At 42.9% G+C, this 26,160-nt stretch overlaps 1 protein-coding gene across 1 annotated transcript; it reads left to right on the top strand.

The window, feature by feature from the left end:
• The first annotated feature begins 1,425 nt into the window (after positions 1–1,425).
• LOC124260470 (BTB/POZ domain-containing protein KCTD4-like) lies at positions 1,426–26,154 on the top strand. The gene is made up of 2 exons (XM_046694800.1): positions 1,426–1,607; positions 25,866–26,154. The coding sequence occupies exons 1-2, from the start codon at positions 1,426–1,428 to the stop codon at positions 26,152–26,154; spliced, it is 471 nt and encodes a 156-aa protein (XP_046550756.1).
• Positions 26,155–26,160: the final 6 nt, after the last annotated feature.

The following is a 26,160-nucleotide window of genomic DNA, read 5'->3' as shown; positions in this document are numbered from 1 at the left end:
CATGATTTTATGGAGAGAGAGAGAGAGAGGGTGGGGGTTCTGGGAGCTGGGGTGGCAGCAATTTTGTACATTATGTTTAAAATTATGCTTAGAAATTAAGGGAAGGAGAGGGTGGGGAGGTACTTGATTTTGTATATGACATGCAGGGGGAAGGGGCACTTATTTTGTACATAAATTTTAGGGGGGTGGGGGGATCCACATTGTACATGCTTCTCTATAAAAACCATCATCACCACACCCCTAGCCTTAATTTACGAACGGTCACTAATACCCTTCCCAACACTGTGAACCTATACTATCCCTTCTGATTGCTATCAAGCTGTACTTATACCCAACTCAACTGTGTCAGCCTATATCTTCTTCGACCGTGTAGGTTACACCCTGAACCCGACGTAAAACTGTGTGATGTGATGATGATGATGATGATGATGATGATGATGATGATGATGTCGACCGAGTGCGAAATACGCCATTATGTCGGAAACTCACGATAAATCTTCAAATCGTCATTATCTTAAGGTCGAGTCTTTCCAAACAGAATTGTTTTGTTCAACCTCATGCATAACTGAATTTAATGGATTTAGGGGATCGTTCTGAACCCACAGTTTAATACTGGCGTTAAACCGTCGTAACGCTAATGTCCATTTGTGCAAGCGGGGCCAGGTTTAACTGCTGATATTATTCAGTCGTTACGGTGCCAGTTGTTAAGAGATTAATTCTATACGCTCATGAATGTAATCTGAAAAAGCGACTTTGCTACCCTTGGCCGCCTGTGTCCGAGTTGTGAAGTGACCGGATCAAGGCCATGCTGACCACATTGAAGAGCTGTAACATTATCTAAAATGGACATTGTATAACAGTGCTTAAAATGGTTGTCGTGAAGAAATATTAAGAGACAGAACACTTTTGGTGGCGGTCGGCTTATGGATATCATGAAACGTATTTTAAAAAGCCAAATATGGCAATTATACCTTTTTCCTTGAAAGAATGTGTGGTGTAAGTGTTGATACTCTAATGTTCTAGGTGGAGAAATTCTGTTGACATATTCCCTCGTCCGCGATGCATGACGCATGGCCTGTATAACAGCAATCCCTGTTTAGGGCCGATGAATACAACACCTGAGCCCCGAGCATGAATATTTAATTATTCCGCCCTCCATCGATCAACGGAAACAGCCGAGCAGCGCATCGGTGGAGACCCTCCCCGTTATAGACACCTGTCCCGCTATATCGGGATTGTGAGGGCGTCATAATCATTGGAAGTAGCCACGCGTTTGTATGTACAGCTATCAGCCTTACAGACGACAAATAGCCAGTGAGAACAACTGTGAACATCCCCGGGCCACGGATTCCTGTTGCGATATCATGAATTAAGGCTATTACCAAGCAGACGACAGACAGCAGACGACAAGAAAACGAAAACAAAATGTCCCGTTCAAACGACAAGGTGATGCGCTTGAATGTCGGGGGCACCTTTTACACGACGCTAAGATCAACTCTGTCGTTGCATCAAGGAACAGTTTTATGGAGAATAGCCACTGGGAACCAGTACTGCTACCGAGACGATAGGGGATTTTTCGTAATTGACCGAGACGGCCATGTATTCAGGTAGGTAGAGAAAGTCAGACATCTTGTCCGTTGCAACTGAATTTATCGATTTGGCCTGTTTGACAGCGTGTACTGCTCCAGCACGTGATGCAGTCGGTAAACAAATTACCTTGTCATCCGGAAAACACATTTGTTATGACTGAATGTTGATTTAATTGAAACTAGTGTCCAACTGGGAATGTCAACGAGGTAGAAATTGTCTTCATTTTTAGGTTCACCTTGCTAATTGGACCACTCCATGGTGTGTGATGTTGACTGAAAACTATGAATTGCAAATTTTGTGTTTAACTCTGATAAGAAGAGCAAATATTTTTAATCGATTTACAGACCGACGCGAACAAATAGCTTTCCTGGAATACTTCAGCGGGAACGCTTGCTTTTAAAACAGATTACAGATGTACGACTTAATTCCGCATTTGTGTGACTTTAAACCGTGTAATGATAAAGTTGACACAAGCTTTCTATCCGTTGTGAGAACATCTGTTTGAAGTAGGGCGTTTCAGTGATAATTAAAAATACCGAATCTGATTTATTATACACAGATCTCCTAAACATTGCATCCTTTTTTTTAAGCAAACTAAAAATTATAAACGCGTCCAGGTATAAAACACGCCCAAAGCATTAAATAATTGCAATTGCGGAGTACGTGTCAACCAACAACAGTACCACAACTGACAAACGATAATTGTACCTCCATATAGTGTCATTCCTCCGATGACTGAGTGAGTTTGGTTTTACACCGCATTTAGCAATATTCCAGCAATATCACGGCGGGGGACACCAGAAATGGGCTTCACACATTGTACCCATGTGGGGAATCGAACCTGGGTCTTCAGTGTGAGAAGCAAACACTTTAACCACCCGGCTACCCCACACACCCTCCGATGATGTACACTAAGTGCCTCCCACATGTGTTTTGTGGTTGTGTTTAGTGTAACCACCTGCATGTAGATCTTTTAAAGCATAGCCAAACGGTTCTCCATTCAACCACATTCTCGAATCCTACCACATGTGATTGTTTACTTACAGTATGTGTTCATGTATACTAACCAACGTTTAATAGGGATAATGAGGTATGTCCTTGTTTGAATATACACTTGATATGATATAAGGGGTTTGTTTTTCATGGAATTATTAAACAAAATTCATCCCTGTCAAAAGAGGATTCGTTTATATCTTAAAGCACGTTTTGTCATGTTTTTCGCATTATAAATGCTCATGCGCTCTAGAGACTATAGTGAGGTGAGGTGAACATGGGGTTTTAACGTCTTACTTGAGAATGTTTCGTTCATATGACGACATGCATGCGTGTGTATGTGTGTCTGTTTGTACCAGCCCAGACTTAAGCTGGTTTTATAGTGCTAGCCCACTGAGATACCATGCCGCAGTGAAGCATGAATACCCCTCTTAGACACATTATACTGACTCCGAGCCGACCAGTCCTTGTTGTACCCATTAATGCCGGGCGCCAGGCAGGGACCAACAAGTACCATAATTTAACGTCTTTTGGTATGACGCGGTCAGGGATCGAACCCGCGAACTTCCGCACTCCGGGCAGACGCTCTAACCACTACACCACGGAGGCGGTCACCTGTGCCCCCCACATAAGGATGCCACGGTATGCCTCAAAAGAAGCATTTTGCTATCCGCACCCAGAGATTTAAATGATGGATGAATTAACATCAATGATGACACTGTGCTATGTCAGTAACATATATAACGTCCCATTTCGATAACATATAAAATTGGTTCAACGTGCACAGACAGCACAAATGAACTGTGTAAAAAGCTTAACTATTTGAACGCAAACGTTACGTCAGTAATAAAACCTATCAGACATACGTAATCCAGCACACATAAATCTTTAATCTTGTTGGTTGATGCTGCCCTGGGGCACGTCATAACGCACTGTCATCTGTCAATCATTATACTGGTACGGCGAAAAAGCAAGGAATGATCGAAAATCACAAATTGACGGAGCGAAAAAAAGTATACATCTGGAAAACGGATGTGACCGTTAAATTACAAACGTTATCTACCTGTTACCAGGTTTAAAACAGTCGCCGAAATGCAGGCAAACTTAGATATAACACACCAGTAGGATAGACGGATCATACCGGACACCATCACCGATTACTGTTTGATTCACAGTGAACAAGCACAACTATTGAATAATGCAATTTCATTCAACTCCTCCTGTAAAGTGTAAATAGTTTGAGCTGAAGTGAATTTGTATATCAAAACATCGATCATGGTTCTATCATTCATTCATTCATTCATTCATTCATTTCCTCAATCATTCATTCATTCATTCATAAACGTTTCCTCATTTGTATAGCTACATACACGCGATTCAAATTCGACTTATACATGCAATAATTATTAGGGCATACATTTTATTTGAGTTTCTCATCGACCGGCCGACCCTTCTAATTTTAGACTGGATTCTAAACCAAACCGCTTCGTCATCATATAAAATGTTTATCTTATAATCAGACGCTGCCACAAATCTTAAGAACGCGAGAAATTGTAATAAAAATTACAATAAATGAGAATCAAGAGCATTAATAGGATAATTTTGTCTTTATTAAGTTTTTTTCCCGACCGAGCGAACAATGTTCAGAATTTGATGGCTAGGTGAAATACATAGAAATAAAATGATGCCCTTATGAATGTTCTGTAATCTGACGATTATATATCGCAAAATATCCCACGTAAATCTTATCCATGCATTATGCATTAAGCCATTATTCGTCATAATCCTTGACTGCTGATTGAAAAGAACTCCTATTTAATTGTGTGAACACGATAAGGGCAGCATACGTTTAATTTCCTTATCGACCGTATTCAGCGCCGCTTAATTGTATTCGTAATGAGTAAATTTAGTTTTACGCCGCAATATTCCAGCTTTATGGCGTCGGTCTGTAAATAATCGAGTCTAGACCAGATAACCCAGTGATCAACAGCATGAGCATCGATCTACGCAATTGGGATACGATGACATGTTGTCAAACAAGTCAGCGAGTCTGACCACCCGATCCCGTTAGTCGCATCTTACAAGCATGGGTTACTGAAGGCCAATTGTAACCCGAATCTTCACGGGCTGTATTCGTAGCAAACATAGTTGCATCCCTATGGTGTGTAGTGATCCGCTGTAGAGAGCCCACATGATTTGTCGTATATGTGACCGTGGTGTTGATTCAATAGCCACGTGCATGAGTATGCGCGTGAGTGCGTGAGTGAGTATGACTTAAAAACGCTTTTAGCAATATTCCAGCAATATCACGGCGGGGTACACCATAAATGGACTTGACACATTGTACCCACGTGGGGAATCGAACCCGGTCTTCGGCGTGACGAGCAAACGCTTTAACCACTAGGCTACCCACCGCCCGCGTTTGTGCGTGTGCGCACGCGCTCTCCAATCAGACACAGCATATGAATCTAAGTCCGTCAGTCTGCCCAGAAAATGGGTCGGTGGTTCGAATCAAAATATTTAAAAAAATGGTAATTGTTGTTTCCTTGCCTGGTTTCGAAAGATGACATCGACAAAACACGGAGCAGTTGATTTGGAATTTATGTAGTGTATCTGGACAAGGTATCCATGTATTTGTATCTCAGGGGGCTAGCACTATTACACAAGCATGTCTCAGCTTGAATGAAAATCTCTCCGACATACCGTATTTCACCTCACCTCATCTTAAAAGCTGAGCGAATTCCGATATGCTTGGTAACCCCGGCTTCATGCGGGTATAAACCAGGGTATATATCACCCGGGTGTCAGCCACCCCGGTCTGACGGGGGTATTCAACCAGCGCTCCAAGACAAGGTACATTTACTAGCAACTAGCTGTAGTCTCGTACTGATACATACGTACATGTATTGGAATGTATTCAGTCGCGCGTACAGACATACACTGTTCCTTCGCATTGATTCCACACTGAGGGATCTCGGTTACAGTATGTCGCGACAAATGCAGCTTCTGTTAGCTCGACCTCGAGGAATCTTTTAACATGACCGTTATAATTTTCGAAAAATTATATCTCGATAGATCTTTACGTTTGAATTATCCATGACGTCATTGCGTAATCTGCAGTTGACAAGTCCGTTTAATAGAAGACGTCATATAACTCGACATATAATTATATGGAACTATTCCAACTCGGTACCGCATAACTTCATTGATTGATTGATTGAGTTTAGTTTTAGGCCGCACTCAGCAATATTCCAGCTACATGGCGGCGATCTGTAAATAATCGAGTCTGGACCAGACAGTCCATGGATCAACAGCATGAGCATCTATCTATTGGGATACGATGACATGTGTCAACCAAATCAGCGAGCCTGACCACCCGATCCCGCTAGTCGCCTCTTATGACAAGCATGGATTACTGAAGATCAATTCTAACCCAGGTCTTCACGGGTTCATAGCTACATTGCCTTCTTTGCATTTAATTTCGATCTCTACGTATAGTCCAACTTGACATTTTCGTCAAACACCTCGATACCCCGTTAATGCTAACACTTTCGTGCCATTGTCAGGTAGCAAGTTCCATGACGACTCATAGAAGTGACCGAAATGATATTTCGTCACCAAATAAAAGTCACAAAACACGATACTGTCTCAAAAGATATTTCAAAAGACGACACAATTGAGGAATGATTACGAAGTTGCTTTTTACTTTTTGTTGATAATAGTGCAGGGATGTTTAATATGCAAAATACTTACAGTGTCCCTGCTATTGACAAAGATACTGGTTTCTGTCTATACTAATTAAGAGGCATTCTCGAAGTTGTAAGCAATAGAAATGACAAGTCTATACTGCAACCTCCAAATCAGAGGTTGCATTCACAGCAAGTCTAGTTGCAACATCGCGAGCCGAATAAATATATTTTTTTAATTCTTCATAAATATTTCACCTGTACATAAATATTTGAAGCAGAAGAAATTAATCAAGAGTCGATCCCTGGGTTGTATATTCACAGACGGTTTGACATCTGATGAACCAGAGAGGTGTAACTTGCAGTGATCCATGACATGATTGGCAGGAAGGCGACAGGTCGTGCTGACCACACAATAGGTGTCACCTGTTGACCGTTTATGACCTCATTAAGTTCATATCGTGTGACCTGTGACTACAAAGACATGGGTTCGAGCTCGGTTCCACGATGCGATCTTAGCTCTAATGTGATCGTACTTTAACATACACTTACGACAGCCGTAGCGCTACGATCGCGTTGTGAAACGGGCCCTGGGCTCCGTTCAACGATCCGATCTTAGCTCTAATGTGATCGTACTTTAACATAGACTTACGACAGTCGTAGCGCTACGATCGCGTTGTGAAACGGGCCCTGTGCTCCGTTCAGCGATCCGATCTTAGCTCTAATGTGATCGTACTTTAACATACACTTACGACAGTCGTAGCGCTACGATCGCGTTGTGAAACGGGCCCCTGTGCTCCGTTCAGCGATCCGATCCTAGCTCTAATGTGATCGTACTTTAACATAGACTTACGACAGTCGTAGCGCTACGATCGCGTTGTGAAACGGGCCCTGGGCTCCGTTCAGCGATCCGATCTTAGCTCTAATGTGATCGTACTTTAACATAGACTTACGACAGTCGTAGCGCTACGATCGCGTTGTGAAACGGGCCCCTGGGCTCCGTTCAGCGATCCGATCTTAGCTCTAATGTGATCGTACTTTAACATACACTTACAACAGTCGTAGCGCTACGATCGCGTTGTGAAACGGGCCCCTGGGCTCCGTTCAGCGATCCGATCTTAGCTCTAATGTGATCGTACTTTAACATAGACTTACGACAGTCGTAGCGCTACGATCGCGTTGTGAAACGGGCCCCTGGGCTCCGTTCAGCGATCCGATCCTAGCTCTAATGTGATCGTACTTTAATATAGACTTACGACAGTCGTAGCGCTACGATCGCGTTGTGAAACGGGCCCCTGGGCTCCGTTCAGCGATCCGATCTTAGCTCCAATGTGATCGTACTTTAACATACACTTACAACAGTCGTAGCGCTACGATCGCGTTGTGAAACGGGCCCCTGGCTCCGTTCAGCGATCCGATCTTAGCTCTAATGTGATCGTACTTTAACATACACTTACGACAGTCGTAGCGCTACGATCGCGTTGTGAAACGGGCCCCTGGGCTCCGTTCAGCGATCCGATCTTAGCTCCAATGTGATCGTACTTTAACATAGACTTACGACAGTCGTAGCGCTACGATCGCGTTGTGAAACCTATCACCTATCACCTGAAGCCAGGAATTTCAATGTGATGGCTAGCTTCAAGGATAGAGGTAGCGCCTTCATCATATATGTATCCTGCTTCTGTATTATTGGTCCCACTCTCTGCACCAACTCATCTAACATGGCAGGCTCCACGCTAAGGTAGTTGAAGAATGGCTGCGTGTCCTAAACTCTGAGCTCCACCATCAGTCATGTGTAATGTCCATACAGCCTCCTCCTTTCCTCTGTCAGCCATGGTCTGGTCTGGAATCTCCTGGGTCTTCTCCTGTTTCCTATCCTGGTCTCAGCATTAAGACAACGCAACTCAGATTCTCTAAAACATATATTAGGACTCAGTGTGCGAAATGGCCATTGGCCCACTGGTCCGTGGCTAGTAAAAATCCAAAATCAGGCCAGTAAATCTCCTCAGTCACTGGCCTGACTGGTTAGTGAATTTTCATGGGGTCATTTTGTAAGTATATCACTCTCCGACTTGTTAAGTTACAATACACATTTATATCATGCAAGATTATGATCCGATAAAATATTTTCATCATATTGGCAGCATGATGATGAAACCCGTGTCATGCAGATAATATTTTATTTTCAGGCATGGCTAGCCCGACTGGCTAGCAAAATTTTGAAACTATTTTACACACCGAATTAGGACATCGGCCTATAGCAGTGTTCCAGGCATAGTACAGCAACCTGTAAATAACGGAATCTGGACATACAGTTCAGTGACTGATATGATGAGCAACCATCCACACGTGAATCGGACAGGTCACGCTGTCCGACTACACGATCCATCTGTTGACTTAGGGGGACGATGGGGGCAGCCTAGTGGCTAAATCGTTCGCTCGTCACGCCATAGACCGGGGTTCGATTCCCCACATGGGTACAATGTGTGGAGACCATTTCTGGTGTCCCCCGCCGTGATATTGCTGTTATTGCTAAAAGTGGCGTAAAATCACACTCACTCACTTCTTAGGACGAGCAACGATAGGAATCAGTTTTCACTTCCACAATTATGCTGACGCACTGGCATGAAACTAAACGGGGCGTTCATCTAATCGACCTTAGCCAAGATTCATGTGGTAAACACTTCGTTTGTCAATGCCTTTCATTTCCAAAACGATGACTGACTTTCAAAGCTGTTATTGACGCGCTAGGCCATTTGGTCCCTGTCCGAACACATTAAGGAAATAATCACCGTGTTTATACATACAGAAACCTCTCGCTAAAGCACTCGGACCTAAATCAAATTATGAAACATCTACCACATTACGTTTATGTCCATTAGAATATGAGTACAAGTGTACTTTAAAGAGGATGTCCTCGTGGAACACGTACATACACGTGCGCAAGCAGTAGTGGTGGTCCGATTAATTGAACTAATCGAAGATTGGTCGTAGTGACTAAACGACCAAGCAATCGATCATAATTTCTGATAATCGAACACAAACAATTCTGGAACACTTGTTTCCATTAACAATATTTTTCACATGGTTGGTTTTGTCTGTTACATTTCGTAAGCACTACAAGCTCGTTTCAAGTCATGATTGAATTTATCTTTAAGACACCAAGAAATTTATGTTCCTAACATACTTGTCATCCTTTAAAGATGTGAAAATGTGCAAAAAAACAACCAAAAGAACTACATTTCTTTCCCTTATTTTTATGTGCATTACAAATTGCATAAATGACGCTAACCAATTATTTTCGATGATTGATCGGTAGTAATGAACCAATCATCAATTATGAGAGTTTAACCAATTCCCAACACTAGTAAGCAGGTCCGCTGTCTTGGAGCTCTACTACAAAAGGGTCACAATGCAACATTTCTACTAAAGTTCAAGGTTAAAATATTCATGGTGCTGACTCAAATGTGGGTACAAAATTAATAAATTTTAAAACAGTGGACAATAATCATTCAAATTGTGGAGAGCAAAATGTCTTATAATTTCATCGACTATTGTATATTTCCACTGTGAACGACACAAGCCATTTCTAGGAAGAGAAGTTATTTCTTTGAAAACATTACGACAATTAGTCAAATGTGGCGTCGTCGTATTAAGTAACTTTTGGCATTTGGCATTCTTGTGATATCCATATGATTTCAGTTTTTGCTTGATATGTTTTATTTTACTTATGATTTGGGGAAGCCTTTTAAGCGTTGACGACTGACCCGGGTTTGATTTTACTTCATGATTTACTGATAAGAAAATCAGCTGTCACAAATTACTGCACAAAAGCTGTAAAAATTGACACAAATAATATTAAAATAAAATTAAGAAAGCGAAACACGTTTAGCTTTTACGTAAGTATGTCCTTCATTTTCTGGCGACACCAGGTAGTAACCAAAACAACCACGTGCACCCGCTGTCCCTTGTGCGGAATTAGCATAAAAAAAGATATGAAGTCTTGAAAAATATATCAGTTGACAGAGAGCTGCATACAACGGCAGGAATTCTGCGTCAAGGTTAAACAATTTTGGTAGTGGCTACTGCTTTTACTGACGGAGTTTCCAAATTGTATTTCTTTACAAACCACATTTTTATGCAAGCATATTTTAAATCTTGTGTTAGCCATGTGTTAATTTGTAAACTAATTTGACGGTTTGGGCTAACACTTGGAATTAAGCATGCACTTCATATCTACATTTAAACCGAAACTTGAACATTAGTTATATCAAATGTATTGGTTAGACATGTAAAAGTGTCTATTTCGGTCTCATGTGGTCATATGTCAAGGGGTGATGTGGCTTAGTCACGCCCAAAACCAGTGGTTCGAATCCCAACATGGGTAAATGTTTGGAGGGTATTTTGTGTGTTCTCATACTGCTGTAATTCTTATTTTGATATTGTATTTTAATAATTGATATTGTAACGACAGACAGATCAGACGGTTTGAGAGAGGAATGCGGGTATGAAGTGTGTTTCCAGTGCTATTCCAGAATAGACGCATGCTCTGTGGAATATACATAGGGAAACACTGCTTTAAAGTTATTGTGATAATAATAATCACCATCACAATCACCCGAACCATAAAGACCAAAAAATGATGGTCATCATCATCATCATCATCATCATCAAAATCATCTTCGTCGTCGTCGTCATCGTCACTATTAGATAATCATCGTCGTCGTCATCATTATCGTCGTCGTCGTCGTCATCGTCACTATTAGATCATCATCGTCGTCGTCATCATTATCATCGTCGTCGTCACTATTAGATCATCGTCGTCGTCATCGTCACTATTAGATCATCGTCGTCGTCGTCATCATTATCGTCATCGTCACTATTAGATCATCATCGTCATCATAATCACTCTTAGATCATCATCATCACTATTACATGCAGAGATATCTTAGGCAGCCGCTGATGGGGATGAAATTACAGGGATGATGGTGATTATTATTATTATTCCTGTATTATTATTATTCCCCACAATCTGAAAATCAGAATCACAAATGTCGGACCACAGACTTCGTTCGCTGATTTCAGTTTTACCGATCAATCGCGGTCCACACATGCCGAGTTGGATAATTCATGTTCGTTCATCCATTCATATCGCTGTCAGTATTATGCAAATTGTCGCAACAACCTCCGTGACACTGACGTGTGTTTGTAGTGAGTGGTATGATATATTGCCTTGGTTACGTCATCCAGATGAAACGTGTATTCGGTAGAGGTCGCTCAGACTCGCTCTGCATCGACCTGCTGGTGACCTCGTTTTTGCTGTTGTAACGTGAGTCACCGCAGCTTAACTCCGCGGTTTTATACCGGTAAGGCTGTAAGATCGACTTGACAAACAGCTTCACAAGATACACGATTTGTTGAAAACAGACTGGCGGGTAATGTTATGGAAGATAAATCAGCTTCTTCTTAAATTTCTGATGATGTGTGTCTATCAGATATGTATGTCCTTATCATCATCCGCAGCAATGATCACAAGTACAATCCTCCTCCTCCTCCTCCTCATCATCATCTTCTTCTTCTTCGTCGCCGTCATCATCATCATCATCATCACCCAGGAGCGGTGGGGTAGCCTAGTGGTTAAAGCGTTGGCTCGTCACGCCGAAGACCCGGCTTCGAATCCCCACATGGGTACATTGTGTGAAGCCCATTTCTGGTGTCCCCCGCCGTGATGTTGCAGGAATAATGCTAAAAGCGGCGTAAAAGCATACTCACTCCTGGTCCACATTGTCTAGACAGTCACATACGGGGTAACACATAACAGTGACTGGGGCGCCGAGATACGCCTCCAGCATTGCAGAGGATTACTTATATCAATATTTACTTCCACCTCGTTAGCGAGTGCAGCTGTTTCCCCGCTTACGAGATTTACGAGGTCCGACTTCCCCCTCCGCTCACACCCTCAATTAGGTCTCAATCACTGGATTGTCTGGTCCAGACTCGATCATTTACAGATCATCAGACAGCTGGAATATATATATTGCTGAGTGCGGCGTGAAAACAAACAAACATACCACGTCACCGTTCCAAGTACGCATAATGTTTCATAAAGGTTCTAAACGGAATTGACGTCGATAATTAGATGTTTGGCAAATTAAGAATAGTGGTGGTTTGGTTAGGGTCGCAGGCAGTAATACGCTCGGATTAATACTGCTCCCCACCATGATGGATTTGTGCATATGACGTTTACCGTGCGTTCCATAAAATAGTCTTTGTGTTGTCGATGATACCAATATCCATTGACATATCCATTAGGAAGCTCAAGTTTTGAATGAAACCATCCATCTTATTAGAACTAGGTCATCTGTAATGAGTGCATGTTAGACACCCATGCCTCAGGGTATCTCGTCGCGACTCTCTGGAAGCCCATATCTACCATGGTAAAACAAACCATAAGTTATGTTTCATTTTGTTGCTAAGCTTCCGCGTTCTCTTCGTTGCTGTGTATTTTTCTCTCGTCACGAGGGCGGTGGGGTAGCCTAGTGGTTAAAGCGTTGGCTCGTCACGCCGAAGACCTGGATTCGATTCCCCAAAGTGGGTATAATGTGTGAAGCCAGTTTTGGTGTGCCCTGCCGTGATACTGCTGCAATATTGCCAAACGCAGCGTTAAACCATATTCAGTCACTCATGACACGATGTGGTTGAAATATTGCCGATGTGACGATAAAGATAAATTCACTCACTCACTCACTCGTTAATGTGAGTGAGTACGTTTTTACTCCGCTTTTAGCAACATTCACGGCAGGGGACACCAGCTACACACAATTAAACCGTGGGAGGGACCGAACCCGGGAATCAAACACTTTGACCATTTTAAACGCATTTAAAACGCAAATTAATGCAAGTTTAAAGTACCCAGAGTACTTTCCTGTGAATAACGACCCGTGAAGATCCGGGTTAGAATTGGGCTTCAGTAACCCATGTTGTCGCAAGGGGCGACTAACGGGATCGGGTGGTCAGGCTCGCTGACTTGGTTGACACATCGTATCCCAATTGCATAGATCAATGCTCATGCTGTTGATCACTGGATTGTCTGGTACAGACTCGATTATTTACAGACCGCCGCCATACAGCTGGAATATTGCTGAGTGCGGCGTTAAACAAGAAACCAACCAACCCAAACGTTTATTGCGCCCATTATCAAATGAAATCCTCGCGTTCCGGCCTCATCCTCACCCACATTGCCGTCACCATCAGCATCAATCAACGTCACTGATACAGCCCTACGACTCTTTGTTGGGGCAGGGAGTGTGCTGGGGTAAGTGATGGAGCTCGACCTGATTAATGTCTGTGTGAGCAGCCTTGTTCTCGGGTTAAACAGGAGTTGTTCCTATACAGCGTTACATCGAAGGGGCGGTGGGGTAGCCTAATGGTCAAAGCGTTCGCTCGTCACGCTGAAGACCGTTCGATTCCCCACATGAGTACAATATGGGAAGCTCATTTCTGGTGTCCCTCGTCGTGATATTGCTGGAATATTGCTAAAAGCGGCGTAAAAACATACTCACTCATCACCATTATCATCACCACCATCATCATAATCACCGTCTTCATCATCAATATTCCTGTAATGTTATACGACCATCACCATTCACGTAATTTAGAATAACAATGATAATATCGACATTGCATAGATGGTCACTCACGTCAGGGTTTGTTAGTTTGATGTTGAACATAATCCACTGTATGACGGGTTCTTGTGTAAACAGTGTCAAACAATGTTTGACATCATGAACATCACGAGTAAGTTTACTTTTACGCCGCACTCAGCAATATTCCAGCTATATGGCGGCCGTCTGTAAATAATCGAGCCTGGACCAGACAATCCAGTGATCAACAGCATGAGCATCGATCTACGCAACTGGGACACGATGACATGTGTCAACCAAGACCGCGAGCCTGACAACCTGATCCAGTTAGTCCCTTTTTACAACAAGCATGGTTGACTGAAGACCGGTCCTGCGAAAGTCGGGTTAGACTGGTGTTCAGCAAACCATACTTGTTGGAAAAGGCGAAATACATCTAGCTGGGTAGACTGATAGATAGATTGATAGAGAGTTTCAATATGTCAGACGAGGAAACACGAATTCGAACACACATGATCATATTTTCACTCCCTTCGAATAGTTCCTTTCTCACCACAATGTACTCGCTCTAAACATGACAGATGCATTGCCTTGAAAAAGCATAATTAAAAACAAATAACCGAAAACAACAAACCATAAAAACACAAAACAACAACAAAACAACGGCGTCCGTGACGTTGTTTTCATGATTCACGCTACAATGACGTGTGACCAGCTGCGTTTAAACCCGAAAAGACGCAGATGGTTGCCAACACTATTTCTCGTGAGAGTGGGAGAGAATACATATGCTATATTCACTAAAGCGGAATCTGCTTGCATATTGCAATATTTATTGATAAATGTATACCGCCTATATACGCGAACAGGACAAAAGAGCCTGTTATTGACCTTATTCTATTTCGCTGACACAGAATTTTGTTAACATCACGCAAAATCGCCATATGGTGGCTTCCATTTTTCATTCCTATTCCGTTTGATTGGATTCCACAAATTATCTATCATTCCTGTTGATAATAGTGAGATAGAAACGAAACAATATCACATTCCAGTGTAAAAGTATATGCGAGTGAGTGAGTGAGTGAGTGAGTAAATGTCGGTCAGACAGCCAGCTGACAGTTTATGTTATTTAACATCTCAGTCAATATTTGTTTCTGAAGGTGAAGGTCCGGGCTAGAATGTACCTTCAGTAACCCATGCTTGTCGTAAGAGGCGACTAACGGGATCGGGTGGTCAGGCTCGCTGGCTTGGTTGACACATGTCATCGGTTCCCAATTGCGCAGATCGATGCTCATGCTGTTGATCACTGGATTGTCTGGTCCAGGCTCGATTATTTACAGACCGCTGCCATATAGCTGGAATATTGCTGAGTGCGGCATAAATCTAAACTCACTCACTCACTCTGGTCAATCTTTTCATGGTCGAGTTTGGACCTATTACACCCGTGGTGGAGCTCATAATACCGGCCCACGCTATCCAGTTACCATAACAACCAATGAAATCTGGAAAACCAGTCTGTCTCGACGTAATAATCTTCCCCACAATGCCGCGGCAGTTTTCGGGTGGTTGATCTCGTTTTAGGAACTTTAGTGAAACAAATCATAGATGGGGTGAGTTGGGTTTAACATAGGATACAGATGGGTTGAACCCGGAATTCTCCATCCTCGGATTCCGGTATCGCCAAGAGAGGCAACTTTTAGATACAAACAGTTTGAACTTCGTCTGATTGACCAAGTAAACATATGTTTCCTAGCGGTTTGTATGAACTCGGGGCTAAATCGTGCTCAGTTAAATCCGTTGCGGTTTGGTATTTAGCTCTTGTTCTAAGCTTTCCAGGGACGGCGGGGTAGCCTAGTGGTTAAAGCGTCCGCTCGTCACGCCGAAGACCCGGGTTCAATTCCTCACATAGGTACGTGTGAAGCCCATTTCTGGTGTCTCCCGCCGTGATATTGCTAGAATATTGCTAAAGGCGGCGTAATAAACAACGACCTTTATTACACTTTATCTAGCCTCCTGTTACACTTTATCTAGGCCCCGGTTGCACTGTATCTACCTCCAGTTACGCTTTATCTAGACCCCTGTTACACTTTACCTCGCCTCCTCTTACACAATATCTAGCCTCATTTTACAGTTTATCCAGCCTATTCCATTTTACAGCTTATTCCATTCCTTTCATCCAGCCTCTTACAGTTTACATAGCCTTTTCTCACACTTTGTCTAGCCTCATTTTACACTTTTATCTAGCCTCCTCTTGTACCTTTACTAACCTTCATACACTTTATCTAACCCCACTTAGACTTCATCTGCCTCTTCTTACACTATGTCTAGCATCTTACGCTTTTATCTAGCCCCCTTTGCACTTTATCTAGCCTCCTCTTACACTTTATCTATCCTTCATACACTTTATCGAACCCCAGTTTAGACTTCATCTAGCCTCTTCTTACACTATGTCTAGCGTCTTACGCTTTTATCTAGCCCCCTTTGCACTTCATCTAGCCTCGTCGTACACTATGTCTAGCGTCTTACGCTTTTATCTAGTCCCTCCCCCCTTTGCACTTCATCTAGCCACTATGTCTAGCCTACTACACTTTTTGAATAGTCTCCTCACACATTATCTAGCCCTCTTAACCATATTGGGAAGCAAACCCGAACACCGTACCATCTGCGATACTTCCTTGTCCTTGTCCTCACATATACGGCAAAACACACACCTGAAACAGGTGGTTGATCAATATATCATATATGTCATATCATCGCTTCACCTGTGCTGGCTAATTACACATGTACATAGCCTTAGGTCCCATCCATATCATATCCCTGAGCTGTGGACTGAATGAATTAATCGTTATATTTCCTGGTGTAGGATTTGCTGTATATCTTATTAGCCCTAGTCCAGGACATTGCGATTATAAGTTATCGCCGAATGGCTTCCGTTACTGTTCGACATGTCCCGGAAAAACGTCTTCTCGAATATTCTCATAAAACCGGTAATGCTGATATATTTTGAAAATCTCTTTTCGAGCTTACGTCAATGAGACTGAGGACAGAAATCTGGGTCTATATTGTGGAAGGGATAAAGCCGATTTTGACGGTCTTACTGCACATCCAAAAACAATAGTGGTGTCTTTCATAGCCTAAACTATATTTTCCAGAGGAACGCATCTTCACGCCATACACGTATTCTAAGCACTGGTGTCACCGTCTCAGTGGCCTTGTTGATATGGCGTGTTACCGGGGAGGGGAAACTCGGTGTTCGATCGCCTGGCCGCGTCACACCAATAGGCGTTAAAAGATGGAACTTGTTGCCCTGCCTGGTGCCTGGCTTTATATTGGGACAAAACAACGACTTGTCGGATAAGAGTAGTCTTAGTGTGGTATCCGTGTTGGAAAAGGCGTGGTATCTCAGAGTGGGATATCATTAGTTGGGACATTTGCAAGCCAACACGCACACACACGCGCACGCAATCACGCACGTGTGCATTCACAAGCTTTGAGAGAGCAATAATCTTTAACGCAACTGTAAAACCCACTTTACGCTGAATTCATTGGACCCATGAAGATCCGGGTTGGAATGGATCTTCAGTAACCCATGCTTGTCGTAAGAGGCGACTAACGGGATCGGGTGGTCAGGCTCGCTGACTTGGTTGACACATGTCATCGTATTGTTTAGTGCGGCGTAAAACTAAACTCACTCACTCACTCACGGAATTCATTGGGTTCCATAGCCTCGTTTCCATGATGCTAAAAATTGCAGCCCAATCAGTTCTGAGATACATTCTGTGCTAATTGGTTATAAGTCGTCCCAATGTTATCATTTACGTTGGCCCAATCTTTGTTGCCAACGTTGGACCAACGTCATTTTTTGACCGTGGGGCACAACGTTGGCCCAACATGTAAGGCCAGGGAATAGAATAATGACAGAAAACGCTGAATGTGTTGGGATATAGAAAATTAAATATGGTATACAATGAGGATATCATTTAACTATATAACTAGGTGTGTCTCTACCGTGTGTCGGGATGATGAATATGGAAATGTAACAGATGCGCAGCTGGCACTGATGCAGAATAACACTGAACAATAACTTTACACCACGGACAACCCACCATTCATTGTCTATAAAATGTTTCTCTAACCGCGTTGTACTGAAATTTCGGGGCGTGGGGTAGCCCAGAGGCTGAAACCGTCCTGGGTTCGATTCCCCAATGGCTAAATCCATTCTGCTGCCTTTGTCGACACATTGTTGTGATATTGCGATTTTAATAGCAGCGTACTTGCTCGCTGAAACCAAGTACGAAATCCTTTATGTCGGTTATTTTGTACGGGCTCGTCAACTCGAGATCGGTTTTGCTTGTATACCTTAAAGCCCATTAACCAGTACGCAATAAACTGTATTATCCCCCGCCGCGTGTTTAGCGCGAAGTCGGGGATATAGTATTAGGCTCCGTCCGTCCGTCCGTCCGTATCTCCGTCCGTCCGTCCGTACGAATTGGAATATCTTAAGAACCGTTCTCTAGATTCTTTTCATATTTGGTACCTAGGTTCATCACACTATAAGAAAGGCCCAAGTCAGGTTTGGTGACCTTGACCTTCATCTCAAGGTCACAAGGGGACTTTAACGTTTTACCTGCATGTTAAGCTATCTCAAGAACCGTTCACTGGATTTTCTTCATATTCAATACCAAGCTTTGTCTATAGGGAAGGCGCAGGGCCCAGTCGATTTGGGTGACCTTCACATAATTTTCAAGGTCATGGCGACACTTTGAAGATTTCAGCATGTTTACCTGCATGTTAAGCTATCTCAAGAACCCTTTTCTTGGATTTTCGTCATATTCAACCCCAAGCTTTATCGAGGGAAGGCGCAGGGCCCAGTCGATTTGGGTGACCTTCACTTAATTTCCAAGGTCACAGAGACACTTTGAAGATTTCAGCATGTTAAATTGCATGTTAAGATAGTCATCAATATATCGCAAAGGATATTCACTGGATTTTCTTCATATTTGACAGCTAGCTTCATCTAGGGAAGGCCCAGGGCCGAGTCAATTGTGGTGACCTTAACATAATTTTTAGGGTCACGACGACACTTTGAAGATTTCAGCATGTTAACCTGAATTGTCAGTAAGATATTTTAATAACGGTTCACTGGATTTTCTTCATAAACTTTCAAGACCTCCCTTGAATGTTTTTCAATAAGCATTTTCTTTAGTACTAGTTTTGCATATTTCATACACTATGACATTCATGTCAAGGTCAAAGTCAGTCTTGAAAATATGTGTGTGTTTGAACAACTAAAGAGCAAGATATCAAGAGAGGTTGACTGGTCATGTTTTTGTTGACATTTAACTTCATCTTAAACTTTCATTACTTTATAAGTTTGATTTGATAATTTGCGGCGGGGATTATGTCACCTTAGTGACAATGCTTGTTTATTTGCGTTTTACCTGTCGTGTACTAATAAAACAATGTTGTGATAGCCCAGTGGCTAAATCATCGCTGGTCATGGCGAAGTCCCGGGTTCGATCCTTCAATGATACAGTGTGTAAAGCCCATTATATGTACCTCATACTAAACTGTAAGGCAAAATTAAACACACATACCCTGCTTGATGGTGGATACCCTGCTTGATGGTGGATACCCTGCTTGAGTGAGTGAGTTAATATTTAACGTCACATCGGCAATATGGTCACCCTGCATATCGATGACTTGATGGTGGATATTGATTGGAAACATGATGGCAATACCCTGTTTGATGGCGATGCTTACTGGTGTTTGATTGAAACATTGGCAATGGTTGTTTGATGGCGATGTACTTGTTTGAATAGCTTGCTGCGTTTCGAACTTGAATATTGCGGTGTTACGTAGACTTTCAGCTTTGTATTCCTTGATTAACTATTGTCAGTATGGTAGTGTCTGTATAAATACTCCCATTGCTCATTCACCCTTCCCGCTCATTCTCGACCTTTTGCTTTCTCTCACTCTGTTTCTTTCACTGCCTCGCTCTTTCTCTTTTCCCTCTTCTCCCATTCTCTTCCTGTGTCTCTCTTCATCTCTTCCCTCTTCTCTCATTCCCTTCCTGTATCTCTCTTCATCTCTTTCCCTCTTCCCCATTCTCTAACTTGGTCTTTCTTCATTTCATTTCCCTCTTCTCTCATTCTTACTGTATCTCTCTTTATCTCTTTTCCCCTCTTCTCCATTCTCTGACTGGTTCTCTCTTCATCACTCGTCCCTCTTCTCTCATTCTCTTGCTGTGTCTCTCTTCATTTCTTTCCCCTCTTCTCTCAATGTTTACTGTATCTCTCTTCATCTCTCTTTCCTCTTCTTTCTTGGGGCTGTGGGGTAGCCTAATGGTTAAAGCGTCCGCTCGACACGCTGAAGACCGGGTTCGATTCCCCACATGGGAGCAAAGTGTGAAGCCCGTTTCTGGTGTCCCCCGCCGTGATATTGCTAGAATATTGCTAAAGGCGGCGTAAAACTATACTCACTCAGTCACTCCCTCTTCTCTCATTCTCTTACTGTACCTCTGTTCATCTCTTTTCCCTCATTTTCTTCCTGTATCTCTCTTCATTTCCTTTTCCCTCTTCTTTCGTTCTCTTACTGTATCTCTCTTGATCTCTTTTTCCTTCTCTCATTCTCTTACTGCATCTCTCTTTTCCCCTCTTCTTTCATTCTCTTACTGTATCTCTCTTGATCTCTTTTTCCTTCTCTCATTCTCGTACTGCATCTCTCTTTTCCCCTCTTCTTTCATTCTCTTACTGTCTCTCTCTTCATCTCTGGGAATCCAACTTCCTCTCTGTCTCTGTTATTCACTCTTTCTTCCCTTGCTCTAGCTTTACTAACCGTTTCCCTCTTTTTCAGTCTCTTTCTCTCATTTCTCTGACTAATTCATGGCGACGACGTTGGTATCTTTACTACGGAAGTTAATATAAAATACCTTCATCATTAAATTTATGAATTCTTCTTTCACATAATGTCATGCAAATGTCATAACGCCACGTCATAAACTGCCGTAACGCCATCAATCTCGAGTCTAATGCTGCAGAAAAGAACGGTGACGATTAATTACAATATTAAGCCTCTATCAAGCTTCTGTCACGAGAAAACAGACTTGATCTATCCTTCATAGTATTTTTTAAATTCTCGGCTCAATTATATGATCAGCAAATTTTCGGTTTCATAATTACGTCTCGCTCACGGCTAAGACAGATTGTGCTGATGTAACACGGCGTGGAGTCATCCCACGGAAGACATGTTGACCTTGCCAGCGTCTTCACGGCGTGAACGTCTTTGGTAGTGTGGACAAGGTGTCCGACCTTAGATAAGACCGTCCGTGTTTGGAGTCCCATCACAGGACACAGAAGTTGTTGACCGCAAAGATAAAATGATGTTAATAATAATAATGTCTCGCTGAGATATGTATGTTGTTGTAAGTGAGTGTGTGGGTATGTTTATACGTTGTTATATAATTTCTACGAATATCACGTGCACGGCGGGGCAGACAAGAGCCTAAAGACACTGTACCAATGACTCTCTTCATCTCTTGTCCCTCTTTTTTCATTCTCTTTCTGCATCTCTTTTCCCTCTTTTCGCACTCTTACTGTATCTCTCTTCATCTCGTTTCCCTCTTTTTCTCATTTTCTTACTGCATATCTTTTCCCTCTTTCTCATTCTCTTACTGTATCTCTCTGCATCTCTTTTCCCCTCTTTTTAAATTCTCCTGACACTATACCAATGACGGGAATCGAACCCGAGTATTCGGCGTGACGAGCGAACGCCACTAGGCTCTCTGGCCTCTCCGTGAAAACATACAGTAAACTAGTTATGTCGAACGCAAAATGAACCTCTAATTCCAGTTCGTTATAACCGTATGTCGTTATACGCAACATGTCACACTGACTGAGTTTGGCTTTACGCCGCTTTAGCAATATTCCAGCAGCATCACGGCGGGGGACACCAGAAATGGGCTTCACACGTTGTACCCATGTGGGGATTCGAACCCGGGTCTTTGGCGTGACGAGCAAACGCTTACGCAATATGTGGTTAAATTCGTTATATTTGTCTGTTCGTTTTAAGACTGTTCGTTTAAAAGGTAGTTTACATTTGTGTCACTTTATCTCACATTTATTTCAGCATCGAAAATTGCTCATCCTTTACATCCTCATTATACCACCTTCACTATAACACCATCAATCGTACATGATATATGACTCGGCTTAATTTCCCGTTATTCGTTGACCTAATTACCAAGCCACGACCACAAACTCTATCGACTAAGAGCACACGGTTATTAAGTTGGATATATGTCAGTAACCGCACATAGGTTATTTTTTGCATTACTTGCAAATCCAATAACCTGACACATAGTAATCCAAAGGAACATATACCGAACGAAATTAGTTGGGGATCATGTCTGTTCCTATTTGTGTTGTGAGGATTGAGCATGCCCATGACGACAAGCACTTGATTGTGTGATCCAGTTATTGATTTCGTCCTATAGCTCGTCAATAAACAACAAATAAAGAATGAAAAAAGAAACCTGACCATACATTTATGTTTTCTAATCTAAAAAAACCGACAGTAGGAGCCTGCGGTCTTGCTTAAAATGACAAATATGACCAAATAATAAGTGGGCGATTTCGTGGCATTTGATTGGCTAATGAAGCCGTCAGGTGTCGCTGATGTCTGTAGAAGTGTTTTGTGGTTAGTGAGTGAGTTTAGTTTTAGTTTGCAATATTCCAGCAACATCACGACACCAGAAATGGGCTTCACACATTGTACTCATGTGAGGAATCGAACCCGTGTCTTCGGCGTGACTTCGGAGTGACAAGCGAACGCTTTAGCCACTAGGCTACCCTACCTCCCCTGTGTTTTGGGCTAGCACTATAAAACCAGCTAGTACAAAGCAGCCGATACACATCACGCATGCACGTCGTCATACCCAATTTCACCTCACCTCACCCTGTGTTTTGTGGTTCTGTTTAGATAAATATGCTGTGAAAACATTGTGGTTGACTCATGTATGTATAAGATCTGACTTAAATAAGTTAAAAGTTGTATTTTTCTGTTAAGGATTTATAGAAAAAGGAGATGGGTAAACAGTACAAATAAGTGGTGATAACCTACTTTGGTTTATTGTATATTCGACATTACACGGACAAATGAATTGGGGAAACTAAGTCATTACAGAACACAACAGTGTCAATATTAAACATTATAATAATTAATTATTGATAGTTATAAATACATACAGACTATTAGTGTGAGAATACTGTATAGCAGTCCTCTCGTGATTGGTTGTTGAAACAACAAATCTAAAATACAAGACGTGTTTGAGTTTTGACCTATTTTAAAATTGTAAAAAGTCCAATCAACTTCACTGTGGCCCGGGGTAAGTGGGGTAGCCTAGAGGTTAAAGCATTCGCCCGTCACGCCGAAGATCCGGGTTCGATTCCCCACAAGGGCACAATGTGTGAAGCCCACTTCTGGTCTCCCCCTGCGTGATATTGCCGGAATATTGCTAAAAGCGGCGTTAAACTACACTCACTCCCTGAGGTTCTCTTTCGATTCTCATGATGGGTGTATCGAGTGTATCGAGAGTACATCAGGTGCTTCACGAGTTATACTGTACTACAAAGCAAACGAAACCACCAGAGTATAATCAGTCGCGGAAACGGCCCGTGAAGGTCCGGGTTAGAATGTTGATTTTCAGTAACCCATACTTGTAAGAGGCGACTAACGGGATCGTATGGTCAGGCTCGCTGACTTGGTTGACACATGTCATCGGTTCCAAATTGCGTTGATCGATGCTCATGCTGTTGATCACTGGAATATCTGGTCCAGACTCGATTATTTACAGACCTCCGCCATATAGCTGGAATATTGCTGAGTGCGGCGTAATACTAAACTCACTCACTCACTCACTCGCGGAAACGGATTCCTCTGGGCATTAATTGCAAAAAAACCGTGCGAAAATGTCATGGATGGACCACTGAAAATCCAAATCAGTCACCACCTTAAGGTAAGGTGAGATGAAATGGGGTTTAGCGTCGTACTTGAAAATATTTCGCTCATATGACGACGTGCATGCGTGTGTATGTGTGGCTGCTTGTACTAGCCCAGACTTAAGCTGGTTTAATAGTGCTAGCTCACTGAGATACCATGCTGCAGTTAAGCATGAATAGCCCACTCAGACACATTATACTGACTCCGAGCCGACAAGTCCTTGTTGTACCTATTAATGCCGAGCGCCAGGCAGGGACCAACAACTCCCGTATATTAACATCTTTTGGTATGACGCGGCAGGGGATCGAACCCGCAACCTTCCGCTCTCTGGGCGGTCGCTGTAACCACTATACCAGTGTGAAAACAAATGTGACACATGCCTTCAGTCTACACTGATGCGAGCCAATACTGGGACATACACAGCAGCGTGGGCCAGATGGAACATCGGCAACATCTGCTCGCTTGCTGTACGCCATCGATCGCCTGATCATTGCGAATAGGTGTAAATGTGATGGGGGTTCAAAGGGTGCGTTCGTGATACGGGGATTTAGATATTGACATAAGCAATGACAACGCACGTGCAAAGGTTGCGATTTAGATGATATTGCATGAGATTTGGTTCTACTTTTAACTTACGTACGTGTTGGCACTGGTTCTGATCTTGTCTGACGTACGTGATCTCACTGGTTCTGATTTTGTCTGACGTACGTGATCTCACTGGTTCTGATGTTACCTGACGTACGTGATGGCACTGGTTCTGATGTTACCTGACGTACGTGATAGCACTGGTTCTGATGTTACCTGACGTACGTGATGGCACTGGTTCTGATGTTACCTGACTTACGTGATGGCACTGGTTCTGATGTTACCTGACGTACGTGATCTCACTGGTTCTGATTTTGTCTGACGTACGTTATGACACTGGTTCTGATTTTGTCTGACGTACGTGATCTCACTGGTTCTGATTTTGTCTGACGTACGTGATCTCACTGGTTCTGATGTTACCTGACGTACGTGATGGCACTGGTTCTGATGTTACCTGACGTACGTGATCTCACTGGTTCTGATGTTACCTGACGTACGTGATCTCACTGGTTCTGATGTTACCTGACGTACGTGATCTCACTGGTTCTGATGTTAACTGACGTACGTGATGGCACTGGTTCTGATTTTAAGTGACGTACATGATCTCAATAGTTCTGATTTTATCTGACGTACGCGATGGCACTGGTTCTGATTTTAACTGACGTACGTGGTGGCACTGGTTCTGATTTTAACTTTTTCTGCCATTCCAGCCATATGGCGGCGGTCTGTAAATAATCGAGTCATGACCAGACACTCCGGTGATCAACAGCATGAACATCGATTTACACAATTGGGATACGATGATATGTGGCAACCGTGTCAGCGGGCCTGTCCACCCGTTAGTCGCCTCTTCCGACAATCATTGGTTGCTGAAGATCAATTCTAACCCGGATCTTCAAGAGGTCGGCTCGGATTTGAGAACAATTTCATCGGTAACCATCACCATCTTATTTATCGCCATTGTCTCCCTAACATGGCTGATGGAGGTCATCGTATCACAGTGACATAGATCGATGCTCATGGTGTCAGTCACTGGCTTGCCTGGTCCGGACTCGATCTTTTACAGACGGCATTCATACAGCTGGACTGTTGCTGAAGCCGGAGTAAACCCATGCTTAGCGTAAGAGGCGACTTACGAGATCACGTGGTCGGGCTCACTGACTTGGTTGACACATCCCAATTGCATAGATCGATGCTCATGCTGTTGATCACTGGATTGTCTGGTTCAGACTCGATTATTTACAAACCACAGCCATATGGTTGGAATATTGCTGTGTGCGGCGTAAAACTAATTATAAACTCACTCATCATCATCATCATCATTGTGATTATAATGTTATTTACCTCACATCAATATCTCTCGTTTATGTTCCAGACACGTGCTCAACTATCTCCGGACGTCGAAGCTCCTTCTGCCCCAGGGCTTCCGTGAGCTGGATCTCCTACGGGAAGACGCCGTGTACTACGGCATGAACAACCTGGTCCGCGACATCGACGCTCTGTTGGAGAAGAAGAAGAAGAAGAGACCTCCGCAAGGTGGGAACAGGAACGGGAGGATGAGGAGGATGAGTGCAAGTGTTGGGGATAATCTGCATCAACTGGACGAGGATGAGATCGGGCTAGGCTATTTCGAGGACAGCTGGATCGACGGGAACACATTCTAGACTGCC

This window comes from Haliotis rubra, unplaced genomic scaffold (assembly GCF_003918875.1).
Source record: "Haliotis rubra isolate DU_JTF1 unplaced genomic scaffold, ASM391887v1 Scf765, whole genome shotgun sequence".
NCBI classification, from domain to species: domain Eukaryota; kingdom Metazoa; phylum Mollusca; class Gastropoda; order Lepetellida; family Haliotidae; genus Haliotis; species Haliotis rubra.
This window is presented reverse-complemented; position numbering and strand designations above follow the sequence as displayed.

Coding starts and splice junctions, on each gene's coding strand:
- LOC124260470 (XM_046694800.1), top strand. CDS start 1,426: ATGTCCCGTTCAAACGACAAGGTGATGCGCTTGAATGTCGGGGGCACC. Junction 1,608..25,865: donor CGAGACGGCCATGTATTCAG/GTAGGTAGAGAA, acceptor TTTATGTTCCAG/ACACGTGCTCAACTATCTCC.